The sequence below is a fragment of the Podarcis pityusensis genome (genome assembly GCF_964106645.2).
Source record: "Podarcis pityusensis genome assembly, chromosome: 2".
NCBI lineage: Eukaryota > Metazoa > Chordata > Lepidosauria > Squamata > Lacertidae > Podarcis > Podarcis pityusensis.
Genome location: NC_138029.1, coordinates 56,606,176 through 56,626,158, shown reverse-complemented (window position 1 = coordinate 56,626,158; position 19,983 = coordinate 56,606,176). Strand labels below are relative to the sequence as shown.

The 19,983-nt window shown below is 43.3% G+C and overlaps 1 protein-coding gene across 4 annotated transcripts in view; it reads left to right on the top strand.

The window, feature by feature from the left end:
* GDF9 (growth differentiation factor 9) overlaps window positions 1–5,655 on the top strand; it is a 52,034-nt gene extending 46,379 nt beyond the window's left edge. For 3 of the 4 annotated variants that reach the window (XM_080997240.1, XM_080997241.1, XM_080997239.1), the window contains exons 3-4: window positions 1,665–1,990; window positions 3,580–5,655. In XM_080997240.1, the coding sequence (XP_080853366.1) occupies window positions 1,665–1,990; window positions 3,580–4,520 (1,267 nt within the window). In that variant the 3' untranslated portion in view covers window positions 4,521–5,655. Of the gene's footprint in view, window positions 1–319; window positions 1,991–3,579 lie in introns of those variants that run through there. The other variant, XM_080997238.1, reaches the window with a different exon arrangement.
* The last annotated feature ends 14,328 nt before the right edge of the window (window positions 5,656–19,983 follow it).

Below are 19,983 nucleotides of genomic sequence, written 5' to 3'. Positions count from 1 at the left end.
CTGAAAAAAATACACTGCTTCTACTCATATATTCAAATCAACATTTGATAATGGCTACAAACCAATAAAAACAAACTATGTAGATACTTTCAACAAAGCAGAATAATAAGCAGTCAAAAAAAACCCCAAACTAATTTGATGCACAATTACCTGTAAGCACCGTAGAACACATTGGGAACTACACTACTACACTAGAGTAAAGATGACTTTATATGTGGTGGCTTTCTGCTCAAACTTCACAAGAAACCTCTGAAAGTCAAGGGGTCTTCAAGAGCAGCGTCCCATATAGTGGTGCAGTTAAGTAATTTTGGGCTCTGAACTGAATTGTATCACAGTTTCCCCCCAACCCCTAAGATGTGAATGAATGCACCTTATTTTGAAATGTAGCAAACCAGCACACACATACTTGAGAAGCCCTCGCGCTCATTCTACTGATGAAGCCTGGGATTTCTGCCTCAAAGTCCCTCCCCCAACACATATCTGAAACCCAATCAACGTTATATGGATTAGTCAAGATTTTCTTCATTCCGGGTCAGAGAAATCTCTTTGATGACATCCTCCTGGCATTTATTTTGGTTTAAACATGCTTAGTTGATTAAAAAAAAAAAGTTGTAGTTTCACTGGCCCATTATTACAGGCAGTATTAATCCCTAAAATTTTAAGAATTAAAAAACGGGCTACTTTCCTGATTCCTTTTTACCCCTTTGGCTGAAAAGCAAAATCAAATAGTTAAGACCCGTTGGCTTTCCAACCTCTCTCACGTTTCATGATGTCCTACACATATCATTGTCTTCTCTTGGAAGATGATGGGGTAAAATTCAGATCAAAGACCAACAACCATATGTAACGGTGTTGTGCACAACTATACAGTGGTACCTCGGGTTACATACGCTTCAGGTTACATACGCTTCAGTTTACAGACTCCGCTAACCCAGAAATAGTACCTCGGGTTAAGAACTTTGCTTCAGGATGAGAACAGAAATTGCACGGCGGCGGCACGGCAGCAGGAGGCCCCATTAGCTAAAGTGGTGCTTCAGGTTAAGAACAGTTTCAGGTTAAGAACGGACCTCCGGAACGAATTAAGTACTTAACCCGAGGTACCACTGTACAATGAAATGTTGCAACTACAGTACTAAAACTAAGCACATTTCCAGAATGAGGTGCAATTTAGTTAATTTGGAGCAAGCAAAACAGTACAATCTATGCAAGTCTACTTTGTAGTAATCCTTATTTAGTTCAACTAAGGTTACTTCCAGCTAAGTATATATAGGGCCTGCAGCCTTACTTCCAGGTAGGTGTGCTTGGGTTTACAGCATTTGCTATACTTACCTAGTTAGCTTAGTTAAGCCTTGGAGTGGAGAAGACCTGGCTTAGCAATCAATTTCACAAGCAGAGACACACGGTGGAGGATTAAGATGATCAGTAAACTGGATTATCTCATCAGGTGTATGTTTTTTTCTTTAATGCCTTGTTAGAAAGGAATTACACCTGGATATTATTTAAGAAACCAGAACTGACCAGACCAGAACTGACTGACCAGAACTGCATGTGGAAAGGGTGGTTTCTTTGCTTCGACAAATCCCCATCATGAAGATTTTTGGGGAAGTACTTGTTTGTCTGTGGTCTCTAAGGCTACTTTTTTATGGTATCTTGTGTTCCCCCAGTCCCAAGGATGAAGGGGGATATCAGACATCGCTGGTGTCAGAAGCCTCTGAGCTGCCTCCAGTGTTGTTATTTTGTCCAGATGTAGAAAATGGCTATGGCCAGTTGCCTACTCCTTCCAAGTTATTGTCTGACCACCATCAGCAGGAGTTGGGAGATTGTGTGCCAGGACCACAACTGGATTCCAAAGCCCTGAGATACATGAAGAGGCTTTATAAAATGTCTACTACAAAAGAAGGATTCCCAAAGATAAACCATCTCTATAACACAGTCCGACTCTTATCTCCATGTGCTGAAGGCAAGCACCTCACCATAGGACAAACAAAAGGTAAGTGAGGAGATATTTGATGACAATCCCCCCCCCCCAAAAAAACCCCTCACATACACACATGGTGCTTTGGGGTTGAATTGTTATCCCATCTGTAGATTTCTTGCCCTTGTAAATCAATGGAATTTCTGTACTGTTCTTCTTATAAAGGTACAAACAATACAATTTGTTGGACCTATATTTGTGTCTGTGTAGGTATGCAACATTTAGAGGTCAATAAGCTCTCTGGTCAAGTTCACATGGATCTTCTCTATGAGTAGTTCATGTTTCCAAGCATGTAGTAATGGGAATTTATCCTTTTCTAATGTGTATCTTCACGCTGGATTTCTATTACGGGATTTCTAATGTTACTATTGGGTGGATATCCAAAATTGTATAAGAGCTTTGTTTAATTATTTGTGAGATAGGCCAAGTGGGGATTGTAATAAAGCCAATCTTAATTTTGGCAGAAAACTCGGAATGGGTCTGGTCATCTGGCCACAGTTTGGATTACTGTAATGTGCTCCTCATGGAGCTGCCTTTGAAAAGTGCTTTGAAACTGCAACTTGCTCAAAGACCTGTAGCCAGACTGGTGACGCATTGGTTATAGGGAGCATATGGCTGCTTCTGGGCACAATTCAAAGTGCTGGTTGTCACATATCAAGTCCTATGTGGATTCAGTCCAGGCTAACCAAAAGACCATGTTTCTCAAGCGAACCTGCCTGAGCTCTTAGATCTTCAGGGGAGGCCCTTCTCTTGGTCCCACCACCCTCACAAGCATGCTTGGGACACAGGAAGAGGGCCTTCTTGGTGGCTGCTCCCAAACTTTACAGCTCCCTTGCTAGAGAAATTAGACTGGCTCCTTCCTTGTTGTCCTTATGCTGGCAGGTGAAGGCTTTTTTGTTGCAACAGGCTTTTGGGAACTGCCCATTTTTAAGAAAAGGGATTGAGCTGTGATTTTTTTTTTTGGAATGATACGTATGTTTTATTAGAGTGTGTGCATTCAATTGTTTAATGATTGCTTTTTCCCCCTATGTTTTTAGCTGTTTATACTTTAGCTGTAAGCTGCCTTGAGTCCCTGTTAGTGGAAAATATATAGGGATATAGATATAATAATAATTTTGGTGGCATTTATATAGATCTGTTTAGCACTGTGTGAGAGCACTGTTAGGCGCCAAGCCTAATAGTCGTACCTTGGAACCTGAACACCTTGCAAGCTGAACATTTTGGCCCCTGAACGCCACAAACCTGAAAGTTAGTGTTCCGGTTTGTAAACGTTCTTTGGAACCCAAACATCCAATGTGGCTTCTGATTGGCTGCAGGAGCTTCCTGCAGCCAACTAGAAGCTGCGTCTTGGTTTCTGAACTTTTTGGAAGTGGAACAAACCTGAAAAGTCAAGAGAAAGAAATGCAAGTTTTTGGCCCCTCTAAAACATTCTGGGGTTGCTCTCAGAATAAACTGCATCTTTAGAGTAAGGCACACAATTGAAATATTCCTTGATACTTATAATGCTATGGGGAAGCTGGAGTTGTGAGGAATTTGCTGCTTAAATAACATAATATTACGAATAAAATGCTATCATTGGTACAAAGTGTTTTTTCTTTTGGCAGGAGACCTTCGTTCACCAGACTTCCTCTTCAGCTTGGACCGTGTTACTGCTTTGGAGCACTTAGTCAAGTCGGTCTTACTCTACTCATTTGATAAACCATTTCCTAAATCATGGGCTGTTATGTGTACAGGTAATCTAGCTGTAAAGATGGATGGTGCCTCTGGTCATGCACACCCCAATATTGAACATGCCATGACTTTCCACTTTGAACTTGGACGCAAACGGGCTGAGATTGATGTGACCTCTTTTATCTGGCCTCTGATAGCCTCTAACAATAGAAGCGTTTACATGGCTGTGAATATTGTTTGCCCGAATGACCAGCCCTCCAACTCCAAAAAGGTTCCCTTTAATATGACACGGGCATCACTTTCTCTTCTCCTGTACCTCAATGACACCAGTGAGCAAGCTCACCCTACATGGGATTTTCTCAAGCACAAGAGAAGGAACTCCATGCAAGCTAGGCTGGAAAGGGGTCCTTTCGCAGGTCTCAGAGGAGAGGCAGGAAAAGACCTCAAACAGAGCGCAATAAAGCCTCGCCACCGAAGAGATGGAGATGGTCAAGAGGAAAACAAATCAGTTTCCATAGACAACTTACGTAAGTACTACGAACAGTTTCTTTTCCCACAAAATGACTGTAAGCTTCACAACTTCAGGCTGAAATTCAGCCAGCTGGGCTGGGACAGGTGGATAATTGCACCACACAGATACAATCCTCGCTATTGCAAAGGTGACTGTCCAAGAGTATTTAGGCATCGCTTTAGCTCTCCTCTGCACTCAATGGTACAGAACCTCATACATGAAAAAATAAACCCCTCTGTCCCCAGGCCCTCCTGCATACCTGCTGAATACAGCCCCCTGAGTGTCTTGGAGGTAGAGCCTGATGGATCAATTGTGTACAAAGAATATGCAGAGATGATTGCTACCAAGTGCACTTGCCAATAAAGCCAGTGCTGATTTATTAATAATGTGATATTTTCCCTTAACAGTAGAAGGAAAGTAACCTGTTGGTTAAAAAAAAAAAGAAGACTTAAAATGGAGTACTGAGGCAGGTATTTTCAGGACAGCATTTCATTAGCCCCCTCTGATTTGAAAGAGGCAAAGTATGGGAATAAGGAGGTTTCCTTGTTATCTTTTTTCTTCAAAATGGGGGGGGGGGGAGACATGAATTGTGAAATGTTTTGGCTAGGGGAAGAGTGGAAGCGCTGTTTCTCTAGATAAGCAAAAAAGTAGAATGCCTGTCCTTTCATGCCACTTTTGTAGTGTTCTTCTTTAATCATGTTGAAAATATTTTTTATTTTGAAGAAATTTTATGACAAGTGTTTGGGCGCAGAAGGTTTTATTATTGCTAACTGCTCAATCACTTAATTTTAATAAGTACTTTTAGTGATTGAAACTGGTTGTCTGAGACAGCTCCTGTTCTTTATTATGATGACTACCAGATGTAAAGGTTTGTTTAAAGCAATGAGTAACCTTTTGTTTAACTTTGAAGGCTCTCATGTTACAAAAGAATGTAATTGTAAAAAAAAAAAGTCCTAGTTGTGTGTCTAGGAAATACCTTACTAGGGTGGCTAAACACATGACAAAATCCAGTGTGATGACACGTCTGAGTGGGCAGTAACCTGTAACCTGCATGCAGATCATACATGCAGCTTTCTACATGGAACAAGGGCATGACTTCATGCAAGTTTCTTGCTAAGTTCTACACAGAAGTGCCTTCAAACAGATCGGGGTGGGAAGTGGCCCACATTACTGTCAATTGAATGGAGGGCGCTGGGAAGGAATCTGTTCAACTTGTCCATGAGCCTACATCAGATAGGATTGATGAGCTCTGTTAAATATGGCATTCAGAAATGTTCAAATGCTTGCTGTCTTCTATTCTGGTTGGTTTATGAACAGGAAACAAAATTCACCTAAATACAAATTAAAACACAAAGTTACATTCTAGTGTAATAGTTAAGCGTGTCTGTAAATGAAAAGTAGGTGGGTTTTCCAGTGATAAGCTAGCTTAAAGCATTTTAATGATTTCTTTCTTCTGTTGAGGAACTGAAATTCTGTCTGAATGTGTTTGTAAACCTGAACACTTGCTGGAAATAAATGTGAAGCAGTTATAGCTTGGCTTGTTTGTTTGCTCTTTCCAGGGAATAATTGTGATTCACTCATTTTATTTAACAGGCCACTGACAACCCAAGTTCACGATCTCAGTTAAAGGGGAAATGCCGCCACACCAAAACAAGGTAGTGATTTCTAAACCCTTGGGTGGGACTCCCCAGACATGTGAACTAACTAGCTAACTAAAAACAGAACACAAATAACTTATAGAGGTTTCTTATCTCTCTTTAAACATCCCATAACTCATCAGCTACATGGAGAGGAAACTTTGGGGTTCCTGCTGAACACCAAATCCCCCTCTTTGCTCTCCCTTTGTTTAGGGAGGCAGCAGGTGGGGGGGGGGGGACAAAGAGGACACATTGCTGCCCAGTCGCAGCTAAACTAAAATCCTGGATTTCGCCATTGTTTTCTATAGACAGTTCTCACTGCCAGGGGGGGTCTAAAGGAACTGGAAGTTCAGATTGACTGCTATAGCCTTGTTCGCATGTACAAAAAATGGTGTGAGAGCTTAACTGCAAAGGGAAAGTTGGTACACTATGACAATGCATGGTCCTTTGAATTCATGTTCTTTTGAATGCATGCATAGGGTTTATGCGTTGAGCAATTAAATGTGTGGTTGGGGAAGTTGAAACATGGAATGCTGGTGGTTTGGGGGGTGAACAGGAAAATGGAAGCAAAGAGAGGTAAGGCATGCTTAAGCCCCGTAACTGTTCAAGATCTGGGAGGTGCACATTATGAAGTTCAGTGCTCCTGCCCATGCTAAAGAAACAAAAAGTGCTAATTTTTTAAAAACCAGGTCTTTGTTGACTACCTAAGATTTTTGCAGTGAACACCATAGGCAGGCCTCTGTGAGAATGGAGGTGGGCGCTGTGACAAGAGATGGTTAATTACCCGTATTTTTTGCTCTATAAGACACACCAGACCACAAGACGCACCTAGTTTTTGGAGGAGGAAAACAAGAAAAAAAATATTCTGAATCTCAGAAGCCAAAACAACAAGAGGGATCGCTATGCAGTGAAAGCAGCAATCCCTCTTGCTGTTCTGGCTTCTGTGATAGCTGCGCAGCCTGCATTCACTCCATAAGACGCACACACATTTCCCCTTACTTTTTAGGAGGGAAAAAGTGAGTCTTATAGAGCAAAAAATACGGTAGTTCTTAGCTGTGTTCCTTACTAAACAGTAGGTACATACGTTGTTTCTGCTGCTATTCTGAAGAACTTGCTTCCAATATGACCTCACCAGACTTCATCTCTCTAAAAAGCCAATAAGCAAATTATTATGCAGCACATTGTGTACGTACAGAAGCTTGACAAATAGATTATTACTTTGAACGATATATTTTTATCTCCAGTCCTCTAAAACCTGCCTACCAGATCACTGATCCATTTCTGCAACTTCTTTATATAGTGCTCCCCCTTAAGAGAACTATCAATTTGATAATTTAACGTTGCTTTCAAAGTTTTTGTGGTAGTTCAATCTCGGAGACATGAATTACTTTTCCGTGTTTTCTCATATAAAATAGTGAGGGCATACAGATCTGTATGTTTTTCATCTCGGACATTATATTTAATGTAGTTAAATATATACCTGGGTCTAGGTCTAGCTTCATTTCATATGTTTGTCTAATTAACCCCAACACCATTCTCCAATATTTGGCTGCCTTTTACATACCGACCACATATGAAACAAGCCTCCTTTTTGTTGCTTAAAGCATTCAATGCTTTCCTTCCCCTTACAGATTTCCCAAGTTTGCCATTGACTTGGACACATCTGTGTACTCATTTCATAATTCTCTTTATGCTGTGTGGTTATTGAAAACCCAGATTCTTTTGTATACCAGTGTACCAAACAAAATGGGGCCCAGGCTGACAGGAGTGACTACATAATTTCAAAGGTCTTTTTGAAGTTGTTGCCTGATGTCATAATGATGTCAGCTGATCAACAGGTAGGCAGCCCCACCCCTTAACAAAAGGGGCCTGCAGGGCATGGACTAGTCCTACATCTGGCTGAAAAAGTTTATCCACTCAAGTTATATATTCCATTTGATTAATTCTCCCTATTAGATTTTTCCCTAGCTATGTATAAATAAAGCATTTAATTTCAGAACTGGCAGCCAACCTCAAACCTAAGCTCTTTTTCATTGATGTAGCCCGGTGTGGGAAGGTTTCAGGCTGATAGGAAATATAAAGGGAATTCTCTCAGAGCTTCAACTCCTCTTTCATGTTGGTGGCTGGGGATATTCTGACACACTTTTTTGCGGGCCTTTTACTTCTAAATTCTGTAGTCTTATTCTAAAAGTGAACTTCTTTACATGCTTGCTCAGTCATGCTATGGTGCTGGGCTGCAAACCAGTGTTGGGCTGATTCCTCACCTTTGCGCTCTGCTAATGGCTGCAGGTGGCCATGACCCTGACTGCTAAATCTGTCTCCATCTAAATGGGTTTTTTTAAATCCCAAATGTGTAGAATACCAATATGTAAACAAGTACCAGTTCTCTATGCAGAATAGTACAACTCTTGCAGCTGAGAAGATGTACAGTGATCATGAGGACACTGGCGAAGGAGGAGAGGTTCAGGAGGAGTGTACTGCCCCCGGCAGCGCAATCCCGGTGGGGTGCCATTGCGGCTGTCCCCACACACACACACACTGTCAGCCCCACCCCCGCCTCCCCCCCACCCCAGTGCCGGAGCATGAAGCTCCACCACTGCATGGGGCACCCAAGCTAAAATAGTACCGAAGGTGTGTGCGCACACACACATATTTGGCTCTTTTTGGACATGCATGTGCCTCAAATATTAGTTATCACATAACATGCTAAAAAAGGTGCCTTCATGCTACTGTGCTGCACACAAATTTTAATGCAGGATAGGAAAACGGCAAAGATAAATGAAATGCCCATTCTCGTCTGCAGCTGTAAAGTTCCTTTAAACATATGTGAGTAAACCATAACAAATTGTTACACAGACAGAAAAATAATAGTAGTGGAACAGCATATGTAACACAGCATAGCACTCAGTGATGCAAGCAGGGCCAGATTTAGGTTTGATGAGGCCCTAAGCTACTGAAGTTAATGGGGCCCTTTATATGTCCAGCTGTCCTTTGTCAACAACAAATTGTTGCTGTTTCTGGTGTTGAATATATGCTATATGGTAATTGATGGACCTAATAGCCATTTGCTACTGTTGCTGTATGTAGGTTTTATTTTGTTTTTTATCTTATAATTTGGAAATGTACATCCAGGGGTTTTTTCCCTTTAATTTTTTGGGGGCCCCAAGAGAGTGGGGCCTTAAGCTATAGCTTGTTTAGCTTATACATAAATCCAGCACTGGGCAAAGCATATGATAGTATGCCTCTGATCTGTATATGGGATAAATGCCCACTGTCCACATTCATGATAGGAGCACCAGAAGCTGCTTTGCAGAGAGTCACACCAGTAGTCCATCAGTGTTTTCTACACTAACTGGCAGCAGTTTTCCAGGGTTTCAAATAGGCATTCATTTTCTCACCTACCTGGTTCATGTTCCGGCTCAGCCAGGAAGGGTTTTTTGGGGGGGCGATATAGAAATGTAATAAGCCAACTCTCCCCCCTCCTCGTCTTTCCCGCCGCCCCAAACAAAACGAGGAGGCATTGGCTGCCCCTGCTTGGTGATGCTGGTGGGTTGGGTTGGTGTGAGTTTTGCCCTGCGCATTTGAGGGTGAGGGTCCCACCAGTCGAGCGTGCGCGACTCTTTCCCTTAAGGTTGGGACTTACTTGCCACACCTGAGGGGAAGCTGTCAAAGTGCTGGTAGGGGCGGGGGGGGGTGGCGGCGATAAGTATCCTTTCCACTCTCTACCTGGAGCCATTCAAGGGCATTGGATATGGAAGAGGGTGGGAAAAAACGGCTGAGAGGGCTCGGCCCCCCTTAGGGATGTGAATGTGGGGTTCCCGCCTTTACCGCTGGAGTCCTGCAGAGGGAGCACCGAGCCCACGTCGCCTCCCCGGCAGCCGATCCGGCGCGCGAGGGGGGCGCCCGGGCTTCTCACCCTGCAAGAAACAGCGGCCTGAGGGCGGGCGCCTTGAGAGCGTGGCTGCAACGCGCGCCTCGTCCAGTCCAGTCCGTTGATTTCTGAGAAACTTCTAAGAATAAAGGCTGGGACGGGCAAAAAGTCCGCAGCAGGCTTAGAACAATGACGGAGGCTTAACCTGTTTGTAGTGTTTTGGCACCGCCAAAGGCTAACGGATTGCTAATGGCCTCATAAATGCGTCACTCTTTAAAGGGCCGCAAGACTATTGAAAATGGCCAGGGAGCTGAGGCGACCTGTGACTTTACCGCCCGCGATTGCTCTTGTTCTAAGGAGTTTGCTTACTGGCAGACAGGAGCATTGCTTGACTGGTTATAACACGTTTGTACAAGACTTACACACACACGTCACTTTTGCACCTTAAGGGCATTCTTTGAGTATATCTGCGTGTCGAACACATATTTTGCTGAAACCTCTAATGGCTTCACCCCAAAGAATCCTGGGAAATGTAGTTTGCTGAGAGTGCCCTGCTCTTGTTTCTAATTTCTCTGGTTGCTGGAGAGAGGGATATGACTATGAAACTCAGGCAGGCACGACTCCATCTTATTCATGTTCACTTGGAAGTTTAGTCCCAAGTAAGCCTTGGCAGGATTCCAGTTGTAATTCTCTGCTGCTGCCACTATTCTGCAAGTTTTGAGTCAAAAGCTGCCACGGCTCTGCCCAGCAAAATTTACCAGTACATTTCCATTTCCAACTTTTAGATCGGTTTGTTGTTTCCTCCCTACAATGTAAAATACAATCTTAAAATACAAACACCGCACTTCAACTGTCTTGCTTATCAATATAACACCACACAAATAAATTCAGTGGGTGAGACAATGCACTATTAAGTGTGTGAATTCAGAGTTTCTTTAGGGTGGGGAACCTGTGGTCTTCCAGATGACTCTGGTCTCTCCAACTTCCATCCTTTGGACCACTGGCCATATTGACTGGGTCTGATGGGAGTTGGGGTCCGATGACACCCGGAAAGTCACAGGTTGCTCACCCATCCCTGAATTAAGGGCTTAAGCCTATTCAACAGGCTTTAACATTCAACATTTTTCTGCTTCCTCCCCTCTCCCTCCGTGCTGTGCTTCCAGTGGCTTTTTTGAAGCTCCTCTAAGCTGGCCACGCAGCACAGGTGACTGCAGTTTTGTTTTGCCTCAAGTCTGTAAACTACCATAAACTGCTTGGAGGTTTTAGTGCAATCAAGTGGTATATAAATTTTGTTAAATAAAAATTGAATACCGGGCATGCACAATTAGATGTGCATTTCTCTGAATTGTGACCATAACACACATTGTTGCACAAAGCTGCAGAGAATGAATCTTTATTTGCATCAGCCATCGGCCATAGCAATAAAACAACAATATGATATACAAAGAATAGAAATAAAAAGTCAATTATGTAAAATACATTTTAGGGTTTTGAATCAATTGTCAAACAGTGGATCTTATTCTGATTGGACCAGCTAAAAACCTTGCAACCTTTGCTGTCACCTGCTCATCTTGCTCTGCCAACAGAAAGGACACTGGCAGTGGTTGGGCGACCAGGAATGGACAATAAGAGGGGTGATAATCTCATTCCTCAAGCTGCAGAGACCTTTTTGTCCAAGAGCATTAGAAGGGGGGTGAACCACATAATTAAAAGTAGAGTTAGCAAGAGAAAGGAAGTATGTTGTTGGGGCTAAGGGGGAGGCACCAGATTGGCAAAGGCTGATTAAAGCCAGGGTGTTTGTTTCTGGAGTACTATCTGGAATGTTGATACTAGCTAATGACAAATGGCCTGTCTCCATTATGCAGAGTCTGCTGGGATCCTAAATCCATAGCTCATCCATCTGCCGAGATGACTGGCTGAAGCTGACCAGTCAAGGCAAACTGTAGATAAGCTCTTTTCCATATGCCACACATCCTGCTGTTCCTCCAAAGAGGGCCATAGCAGACTACGTACAGTCTCTCATACAAATGGATGCTTAACTGACTTCAGTGCAGTGGTATAATTTCAATGTGTGCCTTCAAACCGTTTGACAGGAGAGATGCTTGATTTTTGAAGTCTGCTCTCCCAAGTTTGCTATGAGACTTTGGTGGGCTGGTGAAAGTAGTCAGTTTCAGCAACCATGCTAGTTCCTTTTTCTTCTTCCTTTGGTAAGGTGAGCACACCCACACCCATGTGCTGCTGCAGCATGTATTATACTTGTGGGTTGTTTTTTTAAGTGGTGGTAGGATACCTTTGGCTCTCCAGATATTATTAAACTTCATCTCCCATCAGCCCCAGCCACTGTAGCCAATGGTCAGGAGTGATGGGACCTGTAGTGCAGCAATGGCTGGAGGCATAGGTTTCTGCAGGAGTTTTTCCTGGGCGTTGGAGAAAAGCAGGTGGGGAGAATGAGGGAGCAGGCTCATTTCTAGCAATAATAGTGCGTGTACATTTCCCCACATATCTCAAGTAGCTAGAAATTAAAAAAAAAAAAAAAGCTGGGAATTTGGGGGTTATGATTCATTGAGGTGAGCTTTCCCCTATTCCTCCTCTCCACTCACCCACAGATGGTTCATACATGTTGGGTAGATATTTCAGTATTGTCTTTGCATCATTTTGGACATTAGGTCTCCCTCCCTCTCTTTCTCAGGATCAAATGTCAAAAGAACATGCTTTGAAATGATTGCCTAGATGACACTATGGATAAAAAACCAGTGCATTTAAAACTGAAGCCGAGATATTAAGCTGATCTGTATTGGCTTGAAAGCAGCCAGTATAAAAATGAGCTCCATTATCATGACAAGTCAATCTATCATCTTGAATTCTAATTCTGATTCACTTCTCTCAGTGCCATTGCTTATGTAGTCAAAATCGCAATAGGCACACACGAGGAATTGGCAAGCTTGAGGCAACTTCAAGGTTTGCAGTAAAAACAATGTTTAGAGTGGGGGGGACAAAGGGGGAGGAACCCCCCTAAAACAACCCAATGAAATCATGCTCAAGTGCCCACAGAAAGCTGGCTGACTGCTGAGAGTGGGGGGAGACAGAAAATTTCAGATAAAGTCTGTAGGGGGAGGAGCAGCCCTCCCATAAAACAGCCCAAAGAAGACGTGAGTAAAGTCAGTGGAGGATTGCTAAATCTTTAGGTGAGGTGGGGTCAAGGGAAGAGATGGGGAATAGTATGGACTGGAAGAGTACAGAGTACTAGCCCAGCCAGCCACAAACAGGAACACTCCACACTGCAGCACTTAGCTGCAGATCTCACTTGTATTTACAAGTAATGATCCTCTGATCACCCTGTTCCGTGTAATTTTAAACATAGGCTTTGCCAAGTGTGCTAATGTTCATTCACCTTGCAGATGGACAAACAACTATCATTCAGGCTAGTTCCCCTTTGTGCTGCCTTGTGCCTGTGGCTATTTTGAGAACAACAACAAGTCTTAGACTGATTCCGTTAGACCGTGGGTAGGCAAACTAAGGCCCGGGGGGCTGGATGCGTCCCAATCGCCTTCTAAATCCAGCCCACGGATGGTCCGGGAATCAGCATGTTTTTACATGGGTAGAATGTGCCCTTTTATTTAAAATGCATCTCTGGGTTATTTGTGGGCATAGGAATTCGTTCATTTTTCCCCAAAAAATATAGTCCAGCCCCCCACAAGGTCTGAGGGACAGTGGACCAGCCCCCTGCTGAAAAAGTTTGCTGACCCCTGCATCAGACCCTTTGTTGTTGCTGAGATCTTCTGCCTCCATGAGAGGCTCACATCTCTAACCACTTTCTTTTGGATACCTACAGACCACTGTGCAGATTACTTTTCCACAGTGCCACTTGAACTTCAGCAGAACCTAGCGCTTCTTTCAAAATGGAGCCACTGCTTCCTAAGCTGTTGCCTGATCCAGCCCAAGCAATTTTTATCTCCACCCTCCCAAGACTGAGCTTTTGGCAGTTCTAAAAAGGCAGTGGCAGTAAACATCATGACAGTGTGAACAGAGCCCGGCATCCTCCCTGGGTCATAAAATCAAATATTTGATAGGGTGATAGGCCCCTTCCTCATATGACCTGCATGGACCATCTGAGAAAGGGAAGCTGTGTGCCTCTGCGTGTGTGTCTGCAATATGTGTGGGCACCCACCACTGCCATATGACCCCTGGAAGGTGGGACAAGGATCAATGTGGCCAAAAAAAGGTAGCCACATCACATCGGCTGTAAAGCAAGGGATGAACCATTAACTGTACTACTTAAGCTTCTGGCATTGCTGAACAACTATGTTGCCATTTGCACTATCTCAATTTCCTTGGAAATCGGAGGCATAAAATACTTGCGCATCCTTTGCTTGAATAGCTTCATGGGAGCATCCGTTTACAAACCTTTCTTGATCTGTCTGCTTGCTGCTGAATAATAAATTTAAAAAGCAACCCAAAAGGTAAAGGTTGCTGGTAAAGATGCTGGCCCGTAAGAAAAATTCTGAAAGCCATATTAGAGCAGTGTGCTAGCTTTCAAGTTCTACAGAACTCTTTTTCAGACTAGGCAGGGGGAGACCATGGTTACAAGTGGTTTTCAGTTATTGACACACAACCGTTGTGTGTTCCACCTTCCCAGCATCCCTACGGGCAACCGGAATCCAGCAGCTAAGACAGGCTCACTTGAATGTATGTCAGCTCCTCTATGATCCCATCTAAAGTCTTTGAAAAGACGCAGAATCCATAACATCACTATAAGCTGCTTTCTCCCCACGCTCCACCCCGCCCCGCCCCCCGGCCTTTCTCTGTTTACCATCCTACAACGGGGGTAGCAAACTCTGTGCCCTCCGCATGTTGCCGGACTACAAACCTACATTATCTCCGATCACTGTTTATACTGGTTGGGGCTGATGGGAGTTGTGCCCAGTTGCCTGCTTCTGAGCCAGATGAAGTGTTTGGAGAACTGGAAACTTTCACACTATTTTCTTATATCTTTGTTGGCTTAATGAAGTTATCACCCTAATAGGGATTTTAAAAGCAAGTGTCTTTTCTTTGTTTCATGAGTAAGAACTTCCAAAGAGTTGGGAGTGCTTAAAATTTGCAATTGGATTTGTGCACAGAGGCAATGGTGAATCTTTGAGACAAACATATATGTGCCATATGTCTGGATTTTCCCGGACATTACCAGGATTCCAAAGGTTGAAACGACATCCAAGGGGAATTTCCAAAATATGGCAACCCTACACAAACACATAGCCATTTCTGGTAACTTCTTGGAAGTCGGAGCAAAGTGTAATTCATTTTAACTACATTTATATGCTGCCTTTGTACCAAAGAACTCAAAAATCATAGAATCATAGAACTGTAGAGCTGGAAGGGACCCCAAGGGTCATCTAGTCCAACCCCCTGCAATGCAGGAATCTCAGCTAAAGCATCCATGACAGATGGCCATCCAACCTCTGCTTTAAAACCTCCAAGGAAGGGGAGTCCACCCCACCCTGAGAGGTGTTACTATTTTAAAACCATGGCATTCAAACAAATATGCACACTACCCCCCCATACCCCTGTACTACAAGGTATAGGAAATTACTTTGGCTTCAAAAAGACTGATCAGCGTTGGTCAGATTTCCACCATCGCTTCCACAGAAATGCTGGAATGTTCTGGAGGAAGGGATGCTTTGAATCTTATATTTTTGCCAGTCACAAAATAAATGTCCAAATATTTGAAAGACATTTATTTCAGTGCTTGTCTGTCTGTGCTCTGTTCAAATTGGGATGAGATACATCTGAATCCCAGTCGATTGAACAGGCAAGGGAACAAGAAAGATGGAAAACAGTCAAGGGCAGAGAGAGCCAGAGAGAGAGAAAAAGAGCAGTCAGTTCTGCCAAAGTAGTATTTTACACAAAACATTATCTATAGCAATGAGCTGCTGTATGTGAGGTATTGTGTATGCTCACCCACCGAATAGATGGCTGATGCATGGCTAGAGGAGGGCACAGAAAGTTGAGAAGGGAGGGCTCAAGTTGAAAAAGAAACCTTGAATGCTGCTATGGGTGAGAAGGACAAGTTAAAATAAAACTGGCCAGAAAGGGAGCAAACAAGCAGTGAGCTGCATGTCGGGAGAATGCTGAAGTAGTGCCTGGCTGACCCCAGCTGAATGGGGACACCAGTGGCAAAGAACAGGTTGTGGCGGAATCTGGCTGTGACGTGGCGTTATCTTATCTAAATTAAGCACTCACTTGGCACCGTTCAGTATCTCTCTCCTGAGTAATTCTAGGAAACCGATAACCTCTCCGTTTTAAAACTGGGTTTGCTGTCTGAGGAAAAGGACAAAATGGCGCCTCCCCCTTTAAAATGCAGAAGTTGATTAGACTGGCAGCTGAATCTTCAACACTAGCAATAGGATGGAGTTCCCCACCACACCTTGAAGTGTAGTGGTTGTGTGACAAACTGGCCAGGGGGCACAGGAGGCACAGCTCGAGGGCTGCTAGTCCACAGCATCAGTCACCTCGGGCTGTTGCTTCACTGTGCCTAATTGTAGGTTCAGCCCTGTGAGATTTTGCTTAACAGAATGCACGGGAGGTAATTTAATACTCTCCCTACAAACCTGCTGCTAGGGGAGCAGAAAAGGTACATCTCCTTTTTATCCTGCTTGCCTGGGAGGTTTCACTGCTGAGGTGAAAGGAAGACATGACAAATGGGTTTGTGGAGATAGGGGCACACACACCCTTATTGTGACCACATCAGAAAAATAATAATGAAGAGAGCAGTAAAACCCCAATTTTACAGATGAGCTTGCAAGGCTTTTAGCCCATGCTACAAAGATAAATGCTACATGTTGGGATGCGGGTGGCACTGTGGGTTAAACTACAGAGCCTAGGATTTGCCGATCAGAAGGTTGGCAGTTCGAATCCCCACGACGGGGTGAGCTCCCATTGCTCAGTCCCAGCTCCTGCCAACCTCGCAGTTCGAAAACACACCAGTGCAAGTAGATAAATAGGTACCGCTCCGGCGGGAAGGTAAACGGCATTTCCGTGTGCTGCTCTGGTTCACCAGAAATGGCTTAGTCATGTTGGCCACATGACCTGGAAGCTGTACACCAGCTCCCTCGGCCAATAAAGTGAGATGAGCGCCGCAACCCCAGAGTCGGTCACGACTGGACCTAATGGTCAGGGGTCCCTTTACCTTTACCTTTTTACAAAGCTAAGATTCATCAAATTTCTGAGCTATTGGCATCAGATTTTGATGTTACAAGTTACAAAGCGTATTCTTTATGTACCACCTTGAGTTTTGGACACTAGAGTACAAAAAGTATTCCCTGTTTTATATTAGCTGTACAATCTTGCAATCGCATTTAGGAATGGGAGCAAATTATGTTTCTTGCTTTTTGATATTTGCCCTAGGTAATTATTTATGGATTTTAAGTGTGTGTGTGTGTGTGTGTGTGTGTGTGTGTAGCATGCATAGATATTGGCTGTGTGTACTTCAGAAACACAAAAGTGGAGGGCTTAAGTGTGGCTGACTCTGCAATCCTATGCATGTTTGCTCAGAGGTTAAGTCGCACAGTGCAAGTTCCACCCAGATACATTTGCACCAAAGTCTTTGTTCTTTTTGCACACATTGCACATCGTACTGTGTACTAGTACAGGAACAAAAGTTTATACAAATTTAACTCCAAACCCATACATTCTGTTCTAAAGCCAGTAAATATTTTTAAAGTACTATTTTGTTTCATCTTATTGTTTGAAAGATTTGTTTGAGTGTTATTTTTATCAACTTCAACTGCAGACTTGCTTTTCTAAAAAGTCCAGTAGTAGGGTTTTGGTTTTTTTAAAAAAGACAGGTAAATAATGTAACAATAATAATGTCAACAAGATATGAAGTGTTATACAGTGGTACCTCGGGTTACATACACTTCAGATTACATAAGCTTCAGGTTACAGACTCCGCTAACCCAGAAATAGTGCTTCAGGTTAAAACTTTGCTTCAGGATGAGAACAGAAATCATGCTCCGGCAGCGCGGCAGGCCCCATTAGCTAAAGTGGTGCTTCAGGTTAAGAACAGTTTCAGGTTAAGAACGGACCTCTGGAACGAATTAAGTACTTAACCCGAGGTACCACTGTATACAAAAGATAACTCTTCATATGTTGTTGACATCATTAGTACATTTATTACCCGTCTTTCACCAGCAGGTCCCTGGGTGGGCTATAGCAACTTAAAATTCAGTATTATAAACAGTTAAAACAAGTTACAGGAGTAGCATTCTTTTTAGTTTTTATCTTGGTTATTTCTTGAATCAGCCCTGTTGGGTTTCCACCAATCCCATTTAAAAGATAAGGAACTGAAACTGACAGGGACTCTTTTAGAACTCACTGAGTATAATTTCCTGAACTTAATACAGTTTCACCATCATTTGTCTATTCAGGAGGCAGTACTGTCCCAGTACTTTTGCACTTGACACAATTGCTGTGTGTGTACTCTCACCAGAATTCTTGTCTTTCAGCAAGAGGGTTCAAGCCCTCAAGCCCAGAAACGGTTTATCTTTGTTAGAACTAAGTTACCAAAAATTAAAGAGCCACATATGAATCTTTAGAAGCTGCAGTATGCACCGTGGAGCAGAGAGAAAGTTTTCAAAAAGTAAAAAAAACTGGGGGGACATTGCTCACCCCTGCCTCACCCTGAATAGACAAATCCTACAGACCTATCCACTACTACCACCACCTGTGGTGGCTAAAAAAGCTTGATTTAGAAAGTCTGGATGAATAGTTTGGATAAAGCAACACCAAAGAAAGCTTTGCTGTGTTTTCTTCCCTGAAAATGTTCAGCCAGTGTGTTGCACTTGAGAGTCCTATTTGCCAAGGGACAGCACTATTTCTATCTACAGTATTTTCAAACAAGCCAAGATTAGCTTCCTAGAGATTTAATTAATAACCATACTTGGAAACATGTGGACAGAACACATGAAACAGAGTGGACAGAATGCTGGAGTCGGAGCTTGCGATTTTGGGGGATGAGGCGGGGGCCATAGGGGAAGTGAAACATTAAATGTTTGTGAACATTTGCAGTTAAGTGGAACTAGGAGAGCCTACACCCAAACCACTGAAAATGTGGCTAGGCATTTTTTGGCATCTTTTGGAGTGCCTGGGTGGGTAAAGTTAGACGTATTGTTGCTTATTCATAGTAAATATATTGTATGAGAGACCCCATGAGAATATATGCAGTATGTATATATGTGCAATACAGTGGTACCTCAGGTTACATACACTTCAGGTTACATACGCTTCAGGTTACAGACTCTGCTAACCCAGAAATAGTGCTTCAGGTTAAGAACTTTGCTTCAGGATGAGAACAGAAATCATGCTCTGGCAGCAGGAGGCCCCATTAGCTAAAGTGGTGCTTCAGGTGAAGAACAGTTTCAGGTTAAGAACAGACCTCCAGAACGAATTAAATACTTAACCCGAGGTACCACTGTATGTGCAATTAGGGGTTTTTGCCCAGATATGCATCACTTTACAGTTGTTTACAATGAATTGCATTTGCCATTTTACTACCAATTCATTCAGGAGAAATCCTGTTGCAGCTCTTCACAATCCCTTTAAAAAGCCCACCTTGAACAGTTAGTTAAGTATCATCAGCAAACTTGACTGCTTCACTAACTTCCTATCAGTTATGAACAAATAAAAAGCACAGGCCTCAAAACTGATACTTGGGGGACTCTGCTGTCTACATCCCTCCACTGGAGAACTGCCCATTTATTCCTACTCTCTGCTTCTTGTTACTTCACCAATACCTGATCCACAAGAGGACCTCTTATTCCATGACGGCTAAGCTTACTAAAAAGTCTTTGGTGGGGTACTAAAAAGGTGGAGATGAAGAGCCCTTCATCTGCACCTGACTCTGCACACTCCCACTGCCTGGTCTGGAAAATTGATTTGCAGGGAAGAATCAGGGCTGCAAGGAGAAAAGAGCCAGGCCACAAATGCAATGATTCCAGGTTTTGCAGCTGTTGCAGATAAGGCAGTTTGATCTTATCTCCATTTTCCAGGCAGAGAGGGGGGGCTGAGATGAGAGACAATGGCTTGTCTTGGGGTACTTCTAATGAGTTAATGGTTGGAGATTTCCAACCAGGGATTCATTCCCTTCACCACTGTGCTATGCCTCTAGGTTAAGGTTTCCCAAAGTTGGGTCTCCAGTTGTTTTTGGGCTACAACTCCCATCATAGCTAGCAGGATCAGTGGTCAGCGATGATGAGAACTGTAATCCCAAAACAGCTGGAGACCCAAGTCTGGAAAATCCTGCTCTAGGTGCTCTGCTAGAAGA